A 21,265-nucleotide genomic window follows, 5' to 3' on the forward strand; every position below is an offset into this window, starting at 1 on the left:
GCTGGCGAGGTTGAGCCACCGCGCTCGCTCCTGCAGAACCATGGTCCCCATCGCTCTTCCCGTGGCCTGGACCGCGCAGCGTTGGACACGGAGACACAGGTCGGTGATGACCGGTATCTCCTCCCACGCAGCTGGGTCCTGAGTTTGCGCAACATCCTCGCACAACTCAGCCTGGTAAGCCGTGAGCAGCGAGAGGACATTGAGCGCTCTGGCCGAGAGCGCCGCCGCCTTGTACGCATTCTCAGTCAGGGCTGACTGAAAACGGTCGGACTTGAACGGCAGGCTGGGGCTCCGGGAGGACACCGCTGACAGCTGGGGGTGAAGGTGAGCTGCAACAAGTGGCTCCATCGGAGGCATGCGGAGCAGACCCAGGCTCTCCATCGCCTCACAGTCGAGGGACGAGGCCCCGGGAACCGGGCTCCGGCTGCTGTAGGGGCGGTCTCTCCATGAGCGCGCCACCTCCTCCAGCAGCTCCGGGAAGACGGGGAGAAGTTGCTTCGTCGCGCTCTTGGCCAAGGGCAATTTCTTCCCCTCGTAGCGAGATCTGGTGGTCTCAGCTACGACAGCGGGCCAGGGGATGCCCAGCCGGGCAGCAGCGCGTTTGCACACGTCGAGCATGTCCGAGCTGGGGGAGGGAGAAGCTGGTGTGCTACTCTCATCTCCATCCCGAGAGTCGACGGAAGCCGCGGGCTTTGCAGCCCGAGCCGGCGTGATGAAGATGTCATCCTCTTCCTCATCCTCTGATATGAGGAGATCCAAGGCGCCATCATCATCTTCCCCATAGTCCAAATCCAGGACGTCTTCCTCCAGCGGGGGAACCGCGGCTAGCTCGAGCTGGGAGCCCCAGCTGTCGCTAGCCTCCGGTGTCGCCACCGCAGCGACCCCCACCTCCTCTCCGCCCTCGACGGCGGCGCCGTCGGAAGAGAGATGGGGGTCATGTCCAGACAGGCTAGCCTGGCGGGCTAGTCGTCTGCGGAGACTCTTGATGGTGAACACCGCACAGTGTTGACACGAGCCGGGGACCTCGATAGCCGCCCGGGCGTGTTCCAGCCCAAGACAGCACGAGCAGACCTGGTGTGGATCCATGCTCGATATCTTATTCCCGCAGCGACAGAGTCTGGCTCCGGAGTCTCCGTGCCCTCTGGTGTGAGGGGTTTTAGCCTCCATTCCGTGCGAGCTGGTGTGCAGGCAGGGAACCGAGGCAGTTAGCTGGTGTGCTAACCGTGAAGAAGCCGAGAATTAGCTGGTGTGCTAATGCCCGGTGCTCGAGTAGCCGTGGTGGGGCGTCGAGAGCAGTGCTGACCAAGCCGTGGAGGGCAGGAAAGCACTGAGTTCGATCTGGTGTGACCGACGAAGCAGAAAAATGTCCTAAGCTAGTAGCGCCCAGCGACAGAAGCTAAATAAGATCCGTCTATGGACAGTTAAGCTAGCTAGCCCTGGACGCGAGATATGCTCCGAGTGAGAAGAGGTGTTTGAATGAGGGTGGTGCCGTCCGCATGAGCTATTTAAGGTAGATGGGACTACCTGTGGCGGACGGACACGTTCACCAGCCAATCAGGATTGGCGTAATGAGATAAATGCTTCTGAGGGCTGCAGCGAGGCGTGCATCCCATAGTGAGACATCGAACGAAATATTATGAAAGAGAACTTGAAACACAGTTTGTGAAGCCTAGCTCCACAATTCAAATCTAAATGATTGAAATGCTTTTTACACTTTTTTTAGAAATACATGTATGTCCTATTTAATGTGTTTAAAAGATGTTTGAATTCACTTTACGCAGTCTTTAATGATCATTATATATATATATCTATGTTTTCTGATTTCCCAATGACTTTAGGAAGAAGTAACTGATTATAAGCAAACCCACCACAATGGCAGGTAGAGACAGGTTGAAAAAGAGACGTCTTAAACAGCAATATTACACAGTTTTTTACTCTGGGATTGGTATGTCACATACATAAACTACTTGACTTGATGATGTACACACTGGGATACAAGCACAACGCTCAGCTTTTGACCATCAGGCAAAATCTCTGCACTCCAGTGTTGATGTGTTGCCATGGCTTCCAGATCTGCATAAATCTATACATCACTTATACAGGTCACTTATTATAAGATGTTCTTTTGAACAGTTCACAATCAGGAGGTGGATTTAAATCTATGCCATAATCATCTGTTACCACAAGAAGAGTCTGCTTGAAAGTGGTACAGAAAAAGCCTTGACATTTCTTTGTGTTAATCTACATCTGAGTATGCATCTTCAGGGCTGGTGGGATCATTGTCATCAACCTACTGGTATATAAAGCGGGAATATAATAGAAATTTATTTCAGAATAGTAGCATTTTCTTGCAAGGCACCCTTCTAAAAGGTTTAAAATGGTACCTTATAGGTATATTAACATTAACAAATCATTTACTTATGCTTACAATAGCTTCAAGGCCTAGTTTGACCCGGTGTGGGCCCTGAGAAATGGAGGATAAGGGTGCTGAGCTGCATTCCTAGACATTATCCTCATGTGTAGACCAATGGACTAATTTCTATATTATGAAGATGTGTTGGATCTGATTATATTTGGGCATGGTTCAGTTATGACATTATCTTTGTAGCTTACTATAAGGTTATCCCTGGAGGACCAAAACTCCAGAATTGAAGGGAGCATCAGGACAGAGCATATACTGATTATTCTTTCATTCTCCTTGATAAACCTTTTCAGCATAAGACATTTAAGGCTCCTGCGCAAATGTTTCCACTGATGTATGGGCTGCTAATTTAAAATCTACAACACTAGCTATAAATGGTAATATGTCATTAATAAAGACCTTTAACTATAATAAATTAAGTGATGATCTGGAGGGCAATTGTCGTGGGATTCTCTTAAAGGACCTTGGTCTTTGTATTGTTATCTCATAGCCTATACATATATGTAGTGCATGTATGTGTATGTGTGTGTTTCTGTATGAATGTGTATATGATTCATTTACTTTGCATACTGAATGATGCTTTTGTGAATGGCTTCAAACTAATCTATAAAGTATTAGTAAATGATTGCCTATTAACAAATCTTTCAACTTTACAAGTCATATATGAAGAGACAATCAGATGGTGGTACCAGATTAACATTACCGTAAAATACATCACATAATACACAAAGTTTATAATGCCAACTAGGGAATCATTGACTTGAACATGAAAAACAGGCACAAACATGTCACAGTACTCCTCATACTGTGATTGATAAGTGAAACCTGGCAGGAGCAGTGCGGAAACACCACAGTAATTATAATTAGTAAGTATTTGTTATTAGTTGCAAACACAGTGTATTGCAAATCAGCACTTTCATATCCGATCTGTCTTTTGATACAATGTCTTTGTAAGTTAACTGCCGCTGTTACCTGACATGTGGTAAAGGGTTTGATGCTCCACAGGAAGTGGGGAACATCCTGGATGGACACCTGGAGGCTGAAGGTGTTCGCTCGGAAAGGCAACATCTTTGGCTCCTCGAGGAGCTGACCCCCTCTGATCTTCTCTGCAGCCACAACTCCCTGGAGAAGGAAAGGGAACAAAGGATAAAAGGGTTAGAAAGGAAGAAAAAAGGGGGTCTGGAGAGAAAAAGAAAGGTAGCAAAAGAGTAGAAGAGAGAGAAATGAGATGACTGCAAGAGGAAGCATAAGAGAATCCTCCCCTACCTTTGCATATCAGCTTGAACACCTGTTGCTAATCTGTCCCTCTGTCACATCCACTAATTGACTCATCACAAATATTAACACAGAAACATGCCGCCAAGAAGGGACGTCGAGTCTCCACTGAACAAATCGTACAACTCGTGCTCTCCATTAGCATCACATTTCCAGCCTCGACATGACAGATTGAAGCTTGAATTTAATGCCGTGGTAACGGGTGCGTCGGGGGGGCAAACGCCTATCTCCTAAATTGAATTTGTGATGATGAAAGAGCACTTTGATTGTCGCTTGCAGGTATTCATCTGTCATCATTGTTCAGTGTCCCGGTGGGATGGTTCGGTGTCTGGCCCCCGTCTATCCTTAGCCATCTCAATCACAAAAGGAAAAAAAGACAGGGAACAGAGATGTAACTAATGCCAGACCACGCTGATTGATTCTGACTAAGTGTGCAGAAGCTCATGTGTGTGGTAAGCACTTTTTCGTATGTGTTTGCAGAAACGCGTGCCCGGGGCGTTATGCATATTGTCATTGCTGTAGGTGTGAAAACAATCAACTGCTGGCAAAATGCTGATGAAAGGCGCTCATAGGAAAAAAACAAATGTGACAGCAGGGAACCTGAAATATGGCATTCCTCCTCTGCCATCTGCCTCTGTCTTTCAAAACTGTTAGACGCTGGGCAGAAGGACAACATTGGGTTTCTTTTTGTTTTTTTTCCCGTACAACGTAGCTTGGATGCTGATGCTGACTTTGTTGAAACTCATCTGAAACTGTCAAAATGCCATGATTGAAGATTTGTGAAGAATGTCACTGTGCCTGATCTGCTGTTTGACACATCATATACTTGATTGATGTGTTTTACATTCATGTTTTACAGATAAGAGAATGCTACAATGTCAACGGAGAATGAGAAATGCAACAAGAGAAATAAAAGTTGAAAAATATGCATAGACAACATGTTGGGGCTGTACTTATAGAGCTTTTCAAGTCTTTTGACCACTCAAAGGGCTTTTACATTGCTTGTCACATTCACCCATTCACATACATTCATAGACTGATGGTAGGGGCTACCACACAGGGTACCAACCTGCTAGTCAGGAGGAAACTAACATTCACACATTCATACACCGTTGGCGCAGCCCTTGAGAGTCATTTGGGGTTCAGTATTTTGCCCAAGGACACATCGACATGTAGACTGGAGGAGCCAGGAATCAAACCATCGATTTTCCAATTGGTGGACGACTGCTCTACCAGATGGGATCAAACCACCAGTCTTCTGATTAGTGGATGACTGCTCTACGTCGTCTCTAGTTGCTAATTCTCCTTCGACAACATGGTGTAGGAATGGGTTGGCTTGGTTGAAACAGTATAAAAGATGAGCAGCTGCATTGAAAAATATCTAGTTCTTCAATAAAAAGTCAAACTTGTGTGCATGAAAATGTAAGGAGAGAAGTAACCATGACTCCCAAAGTCCATTTCAGGTAAGAAAAGTTTAACTTCTGTTAGCAGCACTTCTAACAGTGGGCGGAAGTTATGGAATGAGTGTGCATTGTTGATACTGTTAACAGATGATTCTGCTGGATGATTCATGCATTGTGCTCTGCAGGGCCTCCACCAGTAGAACTAAGTCAGTGAAAGCGCAGATGTTTGGATGTATCACAGACAGAAATTGCGCCCTTTAGCCTGTGTTAATGTGGAAGATATTCCATCTCCTGTAGAAACAGGGTGGAGGTTTCTGTAATAACTTTACTTACTTCCAAGTTGCATGGAGAGGGAAAAAGTCTGAACATAGGCAAAGCTGCAGCAACACTTGTAGCATAGAAGAACAGACCAACGCGTTCAACACGAAACACATTAAAAGCAGTATTTAAAGGCAGAAAAAAAAATTCAAAAAGCTAAAAAATATACCAAAAATAACCAATAATGTGCATTCAGATATGCATCAGCCAATGGTTATTCCACCAAGATGGGTTGGGTATATGGTCACGTGACTTCAGGCCAATCATTGTCTCAGACAGGCAGGGAGGAAAGGGAAGTATCCAATAAATGACATGTATCACACCATATTTGGTCCATGAACCAGAAAGTCAAGTCGATGTGACGATTCGATATGGAATACTGACTTACATGTATGCAGACATACATACACATACATATAAACACATATTGATATTCAGTCTCCAAAAATTAGTTGGAAAATGTTATGGTAGACAATGATAGATAGTCATTTTTTGAAAGTGCCTTCCATTTTCCAAACAGTTTCCCAAGAAGAGTTCTCAAACGGTACCGTGGAACAAACCATGGCACGTCAGGTTTGTCACATTTGACGTTTTCTGTAGAGTGTGACGGTTACTGATCTGCTGTTTGACGCATTATACACACAGTGATTTTGAAATTAGCATAAGTATGAAATCCAGGAGGTAGAGGGTTAGTTGTACTTTACTATTGTACTCTAAAATCCCTCATTTTTGCTTCTCATTTGAAATAGATTGAGTGTTGATGATTGATGAGAGAATTCAGGACATTGTCATAATGATCCTTTGTCAAGACTAAATTCTGAAGGTTGACGTTAACAATATGTGGTAGCATGTCTCCAAGCAGAATACTACAGTAATATTGGTGGAACTTTCAGGTAGGAGGATTGTAGTCATTGTTACTTCAATACAATCTGAAAGCTATAACCTTGAAAATGGTGGAGGATCACTACTTCTATCCTTTCCTAAGCAGCCTGTCTTTGCCTGTCTTTCCTGTCACAGCTGTCACAAAGAATTCACATCATTTTTTTTTGAGATTTTCGTGGATTTTAAGATCTGAAACTCAATGTTTACCTGCTTACTTTAAGGAATGAGATGAATCATCATTTTTTCAAGTGCATCAATCTGAATGTGAAAAATTCAGAATCTTTGACTTTTTCAGAAGTTATTTTTTTAAACAGTCAAAAAACATTGTTCAGTATCAGTGAAAATATCTTAAATCTGTCACTCAAAACCCTTTCTTAGGCTCTGCTGAAGAAAATGCCTTCCTCGCACACTTTGTTTGTGTTGCATCAGGCTTCCTGTTGATCCAGAATCCAGCCTGTGATTGACTTTGTGCCGGAGCTTGGAAAACACACAGCAGAGAGATGTGGCGCTAAAACAGACAGGAAACCCAAGGGACGCGCAAAAGTCTGGCATCTGCTCAGCAGGCTGGGAATTCATAAACCAAATCCAGAATGCATTTTAAAGCCAGCTGCCGCTGACGGCTGCGACATGACAGAAAGGCGGTCGGGAGGCAGAGTCAGTCACGAGGCTCACGGTGCTCCTCTGTTAGTCTAGGATCTCGAGGGACGACGAGAGGCTTGATTTCCCTGATGTTCGCTGATGAGATCTCAATGCTTAAAAACCCTATAGGTCGCTGAAGGATAATCAAGTCAAACAAGTAAAAAAAAAGAAAAGAATGATTGGTTAACATTTGAATGGTAGTGATTACAGTATGCCAGCTTTTGTCTCGGTCTATTAAAACCTCTGGAAGAGAGTGTATCAGGCTGTTACTGTGTCCCCACTGTCTACACTGCAGTATTGTTTCACACGGGTAATGAATCTGCAATCACTCACATGCTTTAACTGGTAGACAGCACATGTTGAGGTCCCTGCTGCCTCAGTGAGCCCAGGCAAAAAATCACACACACATACACAGACACACACACACACAAGATGTTGAATCTAGGGCACAACAATATGTACTTCCTAATGGAGTAGAAATTGATAAAGTGAAACAGCATGTCCTTGTATTTTTGTCAGTGACGTTAGAGATAGCAGAAATGGTGATGGACAGATGCAGAAAGATTGCTGAATTTGCTTGTTGGGAAGATCTCTAGTAGCTCAAAAAATAATAGTAACATTAAAGTTGCTCATTTTAAATTAATTTAAAGAGTGGCAAAAACGTTTTTTAACTTACTTCCAGCAGTATTTAATCATGCAGATTGTCTCAGTTTTATTTTAAATTGGTACCTCAGATTTCTAACCCCATGTCATCACTATGGAGGTGAGTGGGATTTCATTATAGGTGTTAACAGGACACATATGCATACAGACTTCACTGCTGAACAGTTTTCATTGGAACTATCTACTGGAGAAATAGTAATAATATTTGTAAAATAGTAAAATGTTAATGGCCTCTGTAGATTATCCAGTAGGTGTGAATGTGAGTGTGAATGGTTTTTGGTCTACTATATGTTAGCCCTGTGATGGACTGGTAACCTGTCTAGGATGTTCCTTGACAGCTGGGATTGGCTCCAGCCGACCACAACCCTCTAGAGGATAAGCAGTATGGAAAATGAATCAATAAATATCTCTAAACTTTATCAATAAAACTAAAACTCTCTGCATGGTCAGATCCCTGAAGGTAAGAAAGAAAAATGCTTTTCATCATATTTGTGAATCGGTGACACAGCAACAACATTATCACCTTAAAACGTTTATATGGCAAATGCGTTAATGCGTTAGCTAACAGTTGCTATAGCTTTATACATCCAGCAGTCATGTGGAGATATGTTCCTGATGTACAGACAGTAACTCCTTGTAACTCTCTTTTGGTACGCACTAACTCCTCTGTAGCAGCTAGGATTTATTAGAGCCTTTTTCTGAAAACAGCTGCCTACTGCTGTAAATAACACAGATGAGAGCCATGAGACTCAACCAAAACAGTACAGTTGTAACATACAATAATTATGTAATGGACTTATCATACAACAAAGTTATTATCTGCATCATCATGTCTATATATGGACTTATCTTATGATACATGGACATGACGTTGATCATTTTCTTACCTCCATATTGCCACACTTCACATTAGCAGCTAAGAAGCTATTCATGTCACATTGGCTAAACAAGTAATGTCCTCAATTCCTCACTGTGTACGTCCTGAGTCCACTAACTCCTCTGGAGCAGCTTTTATCAGAGCTTTTTGTCTGACAACAGCTGCCTCCTATAAATAACATTGATGAGAGCTGTGGGACTCAACCAAAACAGTGGGAGTTGTGGGCCAAACCAAAACAATGAGCTAAAAGATGCTAAAATGCTCCACAGATCTGAGGGGAACTGCAGAACTGTGTGATAATTCTCTGTTGGGTTCATCACCATGAACCACTCCTTTCACATTACACCATCAACATTTAATCAATTGTTAATATAAAACTATTTAGCAGAGCAGCTTTAAGTCTGTCCTGCAAGTGCTTGGCCATTAGCTGCAGGTTTTAAATTAAACTTTTAGCTCCATCTATATTTTATGGAGGCAGTGTGCCAAGCAGTGCAGAGGCCAGAACATTCTGAAGACTAATTCTTCGGAGGCAAACTGTGCCTACATAAAATTACAGCTACCGAAGTAACTACCGATGAAAAATTCATTTCCAGGGTAAACAAATGAACTCAAGCAAAGGCAAAATAAGTAAATAGCATTCTCCACTTTGCATTCTTGATCACTTCAACAAGGGATCTATTATGAAGCTTTGGGAAATGTAGTCTTGTACACGTTCCACCTCGCCACCTAATTTTAAATGAAGCAGTCTAGCATTAAATTAGCTTTACCCTGTGAATTAAAAGTTTATAAACTCAGACTGGGCTTTATAACACAAAAGCATGTACATTTACCACTCAATCCATTAATACTGGTTACATCCTCTTCATGAAAAATGAAAGTGCTGCTGGAAATGAACATGACTCATTATTTGTTGAATAAACCGAGGCACAAAGCACTTGACCAGTATCCCTCCCCTACCTGAAAGGCGTGTGGCGTGTCGTCCACACAGTACACCCGCAGGCCGTAGCTCACGGAGCCGGCCTCCATGCTCCCAAACACAGCCAGCTTCAGCCTCTTGACGGCAGCCTGTGTCAGGGGTTCGCCCACCAAGGCGTACGAGCCCGGCTGGTCCAGCAGCAGGTGGCAGCTCGTGGAGTCCATTAGGCAGTAACAGGAAGTGGATTCATCCTCCACTGACATCACATCCTACAATAAAGAACACAGGAGGACACAGGAGCTGTTTACATTGATAGATCATATCATATTATGTTGTTTTGTAATATTCGCTATTTATTCAATTTCTAGCAGATACAGTACAATACTTCATTTTAAGTCCCTGTTTTGCATTTATAAGCAGCATACAACGGTTCATAAATAGAGAAGAAGAAGAAAGCTTTATTTCAGACACATCCATAGGTCCATATCAATAAAATAAACAGAAGACATGATAGAAAATTAAAATAATAACACATCACAGCATCACAGATATATACAGGTTCATGTGACTATAATGTTATAATGTTATAAGTAGATGTTGGGATACTGTATGTTTATTACATATATATTAATTATTAATTAATTAATTATTATTTTATCATTTATTATCTGTTTATACATATATGGGGAGGAATCATAGTTGTTAATGAATAACCACTACACATTACAGTTACACTATAGTGTGTTATATTTATTACTGGTTTATATGCTGCTTATAATGATAAATAAGGAACTTGAAGTTACAAATGAGTTTAAAGCCTCTATAATCACATAAATTATCTGTCATTTTATGAATGCTTTTCCACCTTCACAAAGATTAATTTAGCATTACTGAAAGGAGAAAATTACCACGTTTCAAGATACTGCATTAGGGCTTAAATAGAAAAAAAGGGCTGGTGCTACTTTCAATTGAATCTCTTTTATCACTAATCTTAATATCTTAAAAAAAGAGATTATTTGCATTATACTTCAAACACAAAATGTGTTCAAATATTCCTTTATGAGTGTTCTTTGAAACTGCTGCTGCAAAAATGAAGCATTATGTCCACTGATGGTGAATGTGACATAAGGACATGCACAAAATGAATGGTATAGATTAAGAAGAGTGATACCACCGCGATCTACTATCAAATATATTATAGTACAATAAGTAATATGTACATGGCATTGGATCATCATGTAAATAGTCTATATATTTTCTTAGATACACAAATTATGACTATATATTCTGTATTAATTACACTAAGGGTAACTGATAATTACAAAGTGCATCTTATATGTTTAAGGTTAATACATTTTGTTACTGTCACCTCAGAAAACACTTTACAGAATAAGTTGTTTATTCTTTTTACTTCTAAAATGCAACAAAAAATTGCCCAACCTCACTTTCCATCCAACATTTTCCCATCTATTTGCTGAAGTTTATGGAAATTTCATGCTTCACTTCTGTAGGGGGCCAATTGACGCTACAAACTGATCAAAAATAGATAAAATTACCCAGTACAATTGACTTAAGCTCAAGTTGACATCTTCAAATGTCTTGTTTTGCCCAATTAACAGACCAAAAAGCCCTGAAATTATTGATTTACTTTCATAAAAGACAAAAGAAAAACAGCATCAAAACAGAGAAGCTGGAACAGGTAATATTTGTTATTTTTCACTGGAGAAATGATAAGATGAGAGAGTTTGCTGAGCATGAGGTAGAATAAATGAGCTCAGCCTCATAGAAAAATGGGAGAGATTTTGATACGAATACCAAAAAATGCATCTCAAGAGACTTCCTGTATAAATAAAGGTTTTAATAAATACATAAATACATAGATCAATTAGGAAACAGCCTCCAACTAATCAGAATTCCATGCATTAACGCCTTAAACATACTTACAGTAAATGTCTGTACAGTATACTCAAACTAGCACCCACAGTTTCTTTGCCGACGTTGATTATAGAAATAAATATTCATGCCCAGGGCTGCACAGATATCATAGAAAAGCATGTAAATGAATGTTTTATGGATTGAGTTCCAGCTACAGTGTTGTTGAATAACCGTGTACAGTAGGCAACATTACACAGGTTACAATTACAAAGCAAAATATCAACATACACTGTAAGCAGCCTCCTGAGAATGTAAGAACCATTCCCTACATGAGAGCTGGTGTTAGTACATAGGAGAACACAAAATAGTCATTATGAACAGCACTGATTGTTTTATTTATGAGACAACAACAGCAGCTGTGAAACACTTCATTATTTCCAATTGGAATGAAGGCTTCTTCTTCTTCTTTTTTTTTAACATTCTATCCCTTTCCTTTCTATCATCAGATATTTAACAGAAGACATTACAGCAAACCCAGCAGGACGTGGGAGTGCTCTTATAGCAATGGCAAGTAATGGCACGCCCAAGGAAATACCCAAAAATACCCTTGGTGAGCTCATGTTTGTGAAATCATAAAGCACGTGATATCAGTTCTGTGTCTCATTATATTAACATGTGATTTTACCTAATGATAAAGTATTGCCACAACACAGAAATACAATAACGAATACTTAAAGGTGCAGTGTGTAGAAGTTAGTTGCATCTAGCATAACAGACTTGGCAGGAATAGGATATAATATTTATAAGTATGTTTTAATTAGTCTATAATCACCTGAAAATAAGTATTGTTGTGTTTATGTTATCTTAGAAGGCCCCTTTATATCTACATAGGGAGTGGGTCCTCTTCTATGGAGACTGCCATGTTATTCTGCCATGTTTCTACAGTAGCCCAGAATGGACAAAAACGAAACACTGGCTCTAGAGAGGGCCTTCTGTATTTTTGTTTTGGGGCCACCAAAGGTTCTCCTATGTGCTTAGAAGCTCTGTAACCTCACTGCTAGCTAAACCAGGCATGTCCAAACTATTCCATAGGGCCATGTGCTTGCAGGTTTTGTTCCAACCAATCAAGAGCACATGATTCGATCAATCAACTGTCTGATGAATTGGTTGGAATGGAAACCTGCAGCCACATGAACCCTTTATGGAATAGTTTGGAATGGGTGGGGGAGGGGTATACAGTACAGTTAGTTGCACTCTGTAACCTTATTACTAGTCACTAAATCTACTCACTGATGATATTCTATATTGCTCCTGATGTCCAAAGTGCATTCTTGACTTCAGAAACAGCAGTTGAGAAAACGGTCTCACCACATTAATGAACTAATGAACCCTAGTGTTTAAGACAACATGTATGAGAAGATGTTCAGAAAAAAAAGGAAATCTGAACATCAACACAGCTACAGTTCTATGCCAACTGGGCGAATGTCAACCTCTGATATGATTTGATATGATCCAGAACATCTACTAAATGGACTGAATGAGATTGTTTCCTCAACTGTGTTTCCCTTACTGTCAACATAAAGAAACCAGAACCCTAACAAGTATTGTCCTGCTGCTGTAAATACTCACTAGATCCACAGATTTGTATTCATCTGCAGTTGAAAATAGTCCCCAACAAATGCACGTGTTACCTCCTGTGTGCTATAATCTACAATGACCAATTGTTGAGCTATTTTTATAACTAAGACTAAGAGTCTGCAGCAATGCTAGTGGCTCTGTGAGTCTGTACTGAAGCACAGTGGTGCATTGAGCTAAATGATAGTGTCATAATACAACCATGTCTACAATGACAACATTGAGATGGTATGTTCACCATGTTCAATATCTTAGCTTTGCAGGGTAGCATGATCATTTTTGTTAATTAGCACCTAACATGAAATACAAGTAAGGCTAATGGGGATGTCATTAGTTTAAGTAGGGCTGGATTAGGATCCCTAGGGGCCCCTGGGCATTGTGTTACAACTGGTACTATTCACTTTACACTAGTTAATAATTTCACAGCGCAATGTAACATGCTAACCAATCAACACTTGCCCAGCCATCAAACTGACAAATTAAAAAGTTAAGGGGTCTAGATTTTTTTAAATATAAAAATACTCAAAAAATTGTTTTAAAATATTTTTACACATATTATGTAAAATTAGCTAAATCAATACTTGACACATGATTAGACCTTAGAAAATATATTTTTCATTTAGCTGTCTGTAAGAATAATAAAATGTACAGTAACAGCCGCCTGATCTTTTGACATACTGACATGCATGCGGGGATGTAACAGCACAATGTAAGTACTTAGAGCAATGTTCCAGCTCAGTGAATAATGAATAATCTCAGCCTGGCTTGGCGTCGGACCAGAATTGTATGACAACTCATCAGAATATTAAAAAAAAAACCTTACAGAATAGTCTGAAGCCAAATACACTCCATAACACTGGGCCCAATTTATTTTCCTGTCGGCAAAAGCCATGTACTACACAATACGATGCTAGAAGAAGTGGGAGATTTTACCACTATGTTGGCAATGTTCATTTCAGGTGTAGATTCATTCTGTAAATACTTCATATCGATGCATTTTGTATGTTTTCTGGCTCCTCATGAGCTCAGCTTAACACACTGTAATATGGCATTAATGCTATAGCTGTATTACACTGTAGCTGGGAGTGCTTAGGAGTCTTCTGTGGGTAGGGTGCATTTTAATGACAGCTGAAATGAGGGTGTTTTAATGGCATGAGCATTTGCAAGTATTAGGCATCTTCAAAATGCTTTCCCCCCTCTCTCTCTCTTTAGGTTAGCCTTCACTGGTAAGTCATTATTTCACACCAAGGAGCTTTGAGGATCTCTGCGCCCTTTTAATATTAGAGTGAAATCTCAAAGCGACATGAATCTTGTATTCATTCATATTCCCTCCGGTCTCCTTCCTTACTTGCCTTCCTTATTCACAACACTGGCACATCTTTGAGAAATTGCCCTCTAACACTGAAAAGAAACCTTTCTTTTTTTTCCTTTTTTTCCTTTTTTTCAGTCGCACAATAGCAAAGCCAGAATGCTTATAAAAGACAAGGTTACGTAAACATGAGCTTGAACTCAAAGCAAGAAGGGGGGTACAAAACAAATTGACAAAGTGGTGACACCTCTGTAAGCAAACAAGACGGTCGGTAGAAGAGCTCTTCAAAACCACATTAATCTCTGACTCTGTGAATCTCAAGAGAGTCGACGTGGTTTCTAATCGGCAGCAGCGTCTCACACAGAGATTATTATGTAGGACAAGAGGGGACAGATGACCTGCGGCTCCTGTTCTTTCTTTATTCAGGCAATCACACATGTGAGATTTTATTACATAATCAAATATTAGTGATTTTTTTTCCTTAAATGGTACAGTCTGTCTAATAGTAATTTACCATTTAACATTTATGCTAGAACTACAATTTCTATGTTTTGACATAGTGCTCACTGGTGGTGCAAACAGTAGCCCCAGAATAAAGAAAACAGACACAGTAGGTGGATTCTGATAGTAAATGATCCAATTGAAAGACCCCAAGAGTGGAACAGCTTTCAACTGTTAATGGATTGAAGAAATTTAATGTTTTTATTTTATTACTTTGGAAATAGTCCCAGTCATATAGAATGTCCTTTCATTTGGGCACATCAAATTTTAATTCTGAGTGGAGCATTTTCATGAATCGTTATTAAATCCTATCCCAAAAAAAAAAGGACCACAGTGCACAGACACTCACACATGGGTACATATGTGAGAGTCCATTTTTGAGCAGGCAGGGGTGGGGATGTATGGATGCTTGGTACATATTAGTATGTCCATGTATGTATGTGTATATATATATATCTATATCTATATGGCATCTGTCCCCTGTATTAGTTGCTTTTTGTTGTATAGTTGTATATTTGTATATATATTGTATGTCTTTGTCTTTAGTTGTTGATGTTGTTGTTGCCAATTGCTTTTCTATGCTCTGTAATTCCAGCATCATTTTATTATATAATGTCTAAAAATGCAATGTTTTATTTAACCTCATTTGATTAATCAGCATCTTCATCCGATGTAATTGTTTTAAAATGAATAAATATTTGCTTTATTATTGTCAGTATTTCTTTTCTTTCTTTCTTTCTTTTCTTTCTTTCTTTCTTTCTTTCTTTCTTTCTTTCTTTCTTTCTTTCTTTCTTTCCTCTCTTTTGTTGAGTGGGCTGTACGGCTGTGTGGTATTGGGGTACTGTATGTTTGTTCAGTATTGTGGCCAAAAATTGATAAACAAGTCATACAATCACCAACATGGTCCTAAAAATTGAGTCTAGTATTACAATTCCAAAGACCAAAAATCCCAGCGTCTCCTCTGAGACTTGTGTATGTGACCATTTTTTAATAAAATAGACTTTTGACCTGGGTTTGGATCTCGGTGCCTCAGGTTTGATGGTACCAAACATATTTCGCAGACAGAAAGCAACAAATCAGCGTTATACACAAGCGGTGCACTGCATGCAAAGGCTGCTGCACGCTCTTGAATATTCTTTACAGCAGCCATCTCTGTCGTTTACAATATCATTATTCAGGACAAAAGCAGACGATGTGAAGAACAGGCAAATCCAGCCGGTCTTTCCTCTAAATAACAAGCTCTTTTAAGAGCTGACAAGCACCACAACAGCCAGGGGGCAAACCTGCCGTATTCATTATTCTGACCCTGCTCGGGCTTGCCAAAACTTTACGTCAGATTTACATTTACATTACCGCCTGACTGGATATTCTCTTCGTTATTCACTTTTCTTGTTATCATCTTGTTGGTTACTGCTAAAAAAAACACGAGCAAAATAATGCAAAGTGACGACAGAGATTGGGCTTGTTATGCCTTTTGGGTTTGGGGATTAAGTTCTCACGACTTTATTCAGACCAGCAAAAAATAAAAATAAAAAGAATCTCCTTCAGTGGAGAAAGAAGAAAACAGCCTACATTGTTGGAATGAAAACACACAGACATAAAGAAGTGGAGGAATACAATGTGTCCCGCTCCGAAGCATCAGAGCGAGGCTAACAAGAAAGGCAAAATATTGGGTGAAAGTTCCATTGCTTGGTTGTGTTAAGTGTCTGTCGATAGTGCATTATGTGTGTATGTGTGTGGGTGGGGAGGGGGTGGGTGATGGCGTTGGGGGTGCTGCAAGATGTTTGTGAAGGCAAATGGAGAGTTGTGGTCAGCAGAGAAACAATCTCCATGACTCTCCACCTGATTGCCTCATGTCTAAATCTACCGTGCCGTGTCTTCCCTGATCCACTAATCAATACTTCCCTTGTCTAACGGCTCCTCATACCCCCACCTCACTATTGTAACTGCCCCTCCCCCTTCCACTGACTGACAGCAACCATGCCTCTTCCTGGCCATTACACGCTGTAATTGTTTCTTTATTTTCCTCTTGCCGCACCGGCGATGTTACCGTCGCGTGGCCTTATGTCACCCTCTGGACCCACAGAGGACATAAGGCCGGATCAATCATCTTGCCCACAAAGCTCCAGCAGTCTTTTATGGCTAACACATAATTCACAAGTCATGTGTCACACTGACTAACTGGGCCTTTTATCACATAGAGCACATAGATAAAAGGTCAGCCAGCAGAGGGAGAAAACAGAGTCAACAACCCATGGAAACTTCTGTCAAGGAACATGACTCCAACATCCATTTACAGAACTCATTGTACTGTACGGTTACTGTATCCAATGGTAAATATAAAAACAAGCAGACAGAGAACAACCCCTGGGTAAATAATGACTGGTCTTGATGTCATCTTGTCTTATAGTTGACATTGCAGCATCTAATAGATACCAGCTCAACTGTCAGGCAGAACATACAGAGATTGGAAAAATCTGCAATTTAAATGGCTGTGGTGGGTTGGGTATCGGTACTCCATACCTTTAAGGTTTGGACCGAAATAAATCAATATCAGGTAGTATCGAAACATCTCCCATCAAACGATACCTGCAATCGATCCTTTTTGCACCCAGAGCTAGAAAATATGACTATTTGTATGGACTTGCTCACAGCCAATCAACACAAGCATTTTTTGATTTAATGTGACATGTGATTGGCCCACTGCCACAGCAGGTACAACCCATCTGTGGTGGTGAATTCACAATTTAATGCTTCTTTTCACATGATGGGTAAGTACTCAACTGGTATTGGTATCACTTTAAAGATACTAAGATTGGTACTGGTATCATAATTTTTTTTAATGATATCCAGCATTAATCTTTGCAGAGATAATATATTAACATTGGACATACTCTGAGAAATGGCATTTGAGTTTGTTAAGCAAGATGTAGAATGTATGGAGTTACTTATTAAACCAAACAGAATCAGTAAAAGCTCCATCAATCAGTTTTACCACTTGGGGGCAGTGTAACAAGCTAAACATTGAAATATCACAGACTCATAGTGAATACGTTAGAAAACAATTTACACACTAAGAAAAAACACTGAGGATGCATGGCAAACATTTGGAGTGATGTGTCTAGCCACCTGACATCGCAGCATCCAACAGTTAACAGTTCTAAATCATGCCAGAATATAGTTCTTTATTAAGGGGCCGCCTAGTTTCACACAAGATAATGTGATCAAACAAAACTTGAGTTACATTTTATTGCATCTTGACACACTTGACTGGAATTATAGATATCAGCAATAAAAATAGCTGTGGTGGTTTTAAAAAAGCTTATCTTTGCAGAGGTAATTCTATAATAAAGATTTTCCTGTTTCAAAAATGAACTTTAGTGGCAGAATACACACAAACCTTAAGCTGTAGTTGAAATGAAGTGAAAGGTCGATGTTGTAACAAGGGATTTCTCTTATATGCTCCTCAGATGAGACTCCCTTCTGTTGCAATTGTGTCGGGATAAGAAAAGAGGTGACACCCTCTCTCTCTGGGACATTTTAATGTGTGTTTTAAGTAGAATGATTAATCTGTTCATTTTCTTGACTTGTGACAGTTGTGTGATACTAGCCTATAAAAGATTTAGCCGAACGGAGAGAATTTGCTCTAAGTCGTAGACCCCCTAACTGTGTGTGACTGATTAGCCACTTGCAAGTGTATTAAAGAACCAGAAATACATTCTTTTGTTTGTGAGTCTATCCTTACAGAAATTTCCATCACAGAAATGGTATTTGGGTGCGTTAAGGAAGATGTATAACTCATGGATTTCTTCATTAAACTCAATAGAATCAGTTTAAGCTGCATCAATCCGTTTTATAACCACTTGGGGGCAGTGTAACAAGCTGAAAACACAACATTCAAATATCACCGACTCAAAGTTTTCACAGTGGATATACACTAAGAAAACACGTAGTGGTGAGTCTGGCCACCTGATGAATCTAAATCCACCAACTCCTTAGTTAAATATCTGGATTTTTTTCACTTCTAAATCCACTATGTTCTCCAATTAGTTGCTAACTTTTTATCTCTTCTGAGCAGCTAGCACAATGAAATGCTTCACTGGAAACATCTGTCTATTGCTGCTGGATACAGAATTAATGAGCAGAGTTTACAGGCTTGTAAACCAAAACAACTATCCAAAAGAGACCCAAAAGAGGATAGACTATAGAGCTGAAGGAAACTGCAGAGTTACTCATAGCCACATTTGATCTATTAATATAAAAACTTTCTTTATCATTAGCGTGACTCAGAAAAGTACAACTGTGCTGAAAAGCACATTTGACAGGAGTGTTTTTAATGCTTTGCTCTGGTCAAAATAGGCCTGCAGCAGGTTGGGCAATTTGCCATAGTTGCATGAGCTCATTAAGAACCAGACGGGCCCCGTTGTCTGAGATAAAACCTGAACTGATGGTAATGTGTGCGAGAGGTGCAAACACATTAGCAGCTGTTTCTTTATTTACCTCCTTTTTTATTTTTTATTTTCTTGGTTCACCAGGTTGTTAGATCCAGATGTTGCAGAGGTAAGATCAAGGTAATGTTGCACAGAGACGCACGCTATTCATAGACATGTAAACAAATGAGCCGGGGCAGTATAATAGTCATGTAGCTGTAATTCCATTATTTTACCATTGACAGGTAGTTAGTGGATGGAATCTGGTCCTATTAAACAAATGATAGTTGGAAAATGAATTATCCGTTATTGTTTATAGACCCAGAGCAGTGATTCTGGCCTTCAATTTGGCAGGACCTCAATAGTACTTATTCTTTTATTTTTTATACTGCTTTGGGATGGTACTTCTCCTGTTGTTTAATGTGTATATAAAATCAATGCACCTGCAGAAACAGTGGAGTTTGGTAGGTTTGTCCTCCCTTCACTCCTGTTGGCGTTTAACCAGACAAAAAGAATAGAGCCATCGGGGAGGGAAAAAAAAGACAACAAAGGAAAGCCAAACGCCATGTCTGAGCCCAGCTAAGATCTTGATGAGCTGTACTGTACTTGACAGGTGTGGGCCTGCAGCTCTTACCTCCCATTTGCTGTCCTGGGTTCTCCTCTTGAGCTGGATGTTCCAGTTCTCGGCGTCCACCTCGGCGCAGTGAGCGATGGTCATGGCCACTGGGCAGAAGAGGTCCAAGCCTGGAGGACCGTATGTCACCTCTGGACCCAAGAGGATTTCACAGCCTTCAAGTGTTTGGACACTAAACACAACGTGACACACACAAACACACCCACACGCATATAGAGTGAATCAGACAGAGTGTAAAAGATAGAAGGAAAGAAGTCCTGAAGAGAAAAAGAGCTATAGTCTGCATTTAAATGGAGTTGTGCATCAGCAGAATGACTGTAATTGTGCCTTTTGATGCTTGTGCTTCTATAAATGCATTTTCTTTTCTTGCAGGTATGTAAGGAATTGCGTGACACTTAGTTATCTGAACAGCCGTCTTCTTACTTGAAACATAAATGTGTAATATACAACAGGACTGTGTGGGCAAATTCCTGAGTTCTGTGTTTTCATTATTTTCATTATTTAACTAGCATGATCTGCCATGATAATCTGTGATAAAAAATAAACTCTTAACACTAGCCACATTGTGCCTGGTGTTGTACATGGCAGCATTTACCTTTCTGTAAGTACTGTTCAAATTACATGCTGTGATCTCCACATAACTTTCCATATTTAAGATTTTCTAGCTATTATCTTGGAGCCATTATATGTGCTTAACATCTCTCTTAGAGCTGCTGCTGGTGCCGCTGCATGAAAAAAACAAACTAATGAGAGGAACTTATGAAAAGAGGTGGGCTGCAAACAAAACATGCCTGCAGGCTTGTGGTTCCAGGTTTGACTCATTCACTGCGAGTGCTGTGGACTCTTGCTCCTCGAGTTCAAGTTATTGCTACACAGCACCGGGCTGCTGGAATGTGTTCCAGCGCAGGTGAAAAAGTCACTGCTGTTCGCCAGGCGAGTTGGAGTGTGCTCATTAAAAGCGGCTTAGAACAAACAGGTCTCGCCGGTGAGTGGTGGCAGCAGCAGCAGCAGCAGCGGTGGCGATTGGTTTTAAGAAAAGAAAAAAGGGCAGTCGGGATCATGACAGAGAGCGACGCCTCAGCAAAAGCTCTCTAAGCTCATATCAGTCATCGCAGATCAGAGATCTGAGAGCGCTGATTTGTTAAGATTTCCTCCACTGAATGAGAAGTGATTTATGGCTGTGATGGGAGCAGTGGCTTTAGAGTACAATAGACTATGAGATGACTTTAAACTAACAGGTAGAGATGTGTTTGAGGATTAATGTGTCTTTAAAGACAGCCTGCATACTAAAAGACAATTCCGGTTTATCATCATTTTGGTCTTTTTTGAGTATTTTGGACGATCATCTCCATCACTTGTGTTGGATTATACTCATCAATGCCATTTCTGAGATCAGAGAACAAGGCAACAATGCTACAATGATGGTCGAAAGGGTGAGAAGCAGTATTTGGATATAAAAGGGTCTTCTTACCAACACTAACACCCC

The 21,265-nt window shown here is 40.4% G+C and overlaps 1 protein-coding gene across 1 annotated transcript in view; it reads right to left on the minus strand.

Annotated features, from left to right (window-relative positions):
* The window catches only part of unc5db (unc-5 netrin receptor Db), a 151,522-nt gene that overhangs the window by 16,034 nt on the left and 114,223 nt on the right, over positions 1-21,265 (minus strand). Inside the window, exons 12-14 of the mRNA XM_053325599.1 lie at positions 19,780-19,951; positions 9,437-9,664; positions 3,395-3,544 (exon numbers count right to left, since the gene is read on the minus strand). Of these exons, the coding sequence (XP_053181574.1) occupies positions 3,395-3,544; positions 9,437-9,664; positions 19,780-19,951 (550 nt within the window). The remainder of the gene's footprint in view (positions 1-3,394; positions 3,545-9,436; positions 9,665-19,779; positions 19,952-21,265) is intronic.

Source organism: Scomber japonicus, chromosome 9 (genome assembly GCF_027409825.1).
Source record: "Scomber japonicus isolate fScoJap1 chromosome 9, fScoJap1.pri, whole genome shotgun sequence".
Lineage (NCBI taxonomy): Eukaryota > Metazoa > Chordata > Actinopteri > Scombriformes > Scombridae > Scomber > Scomber japonicus.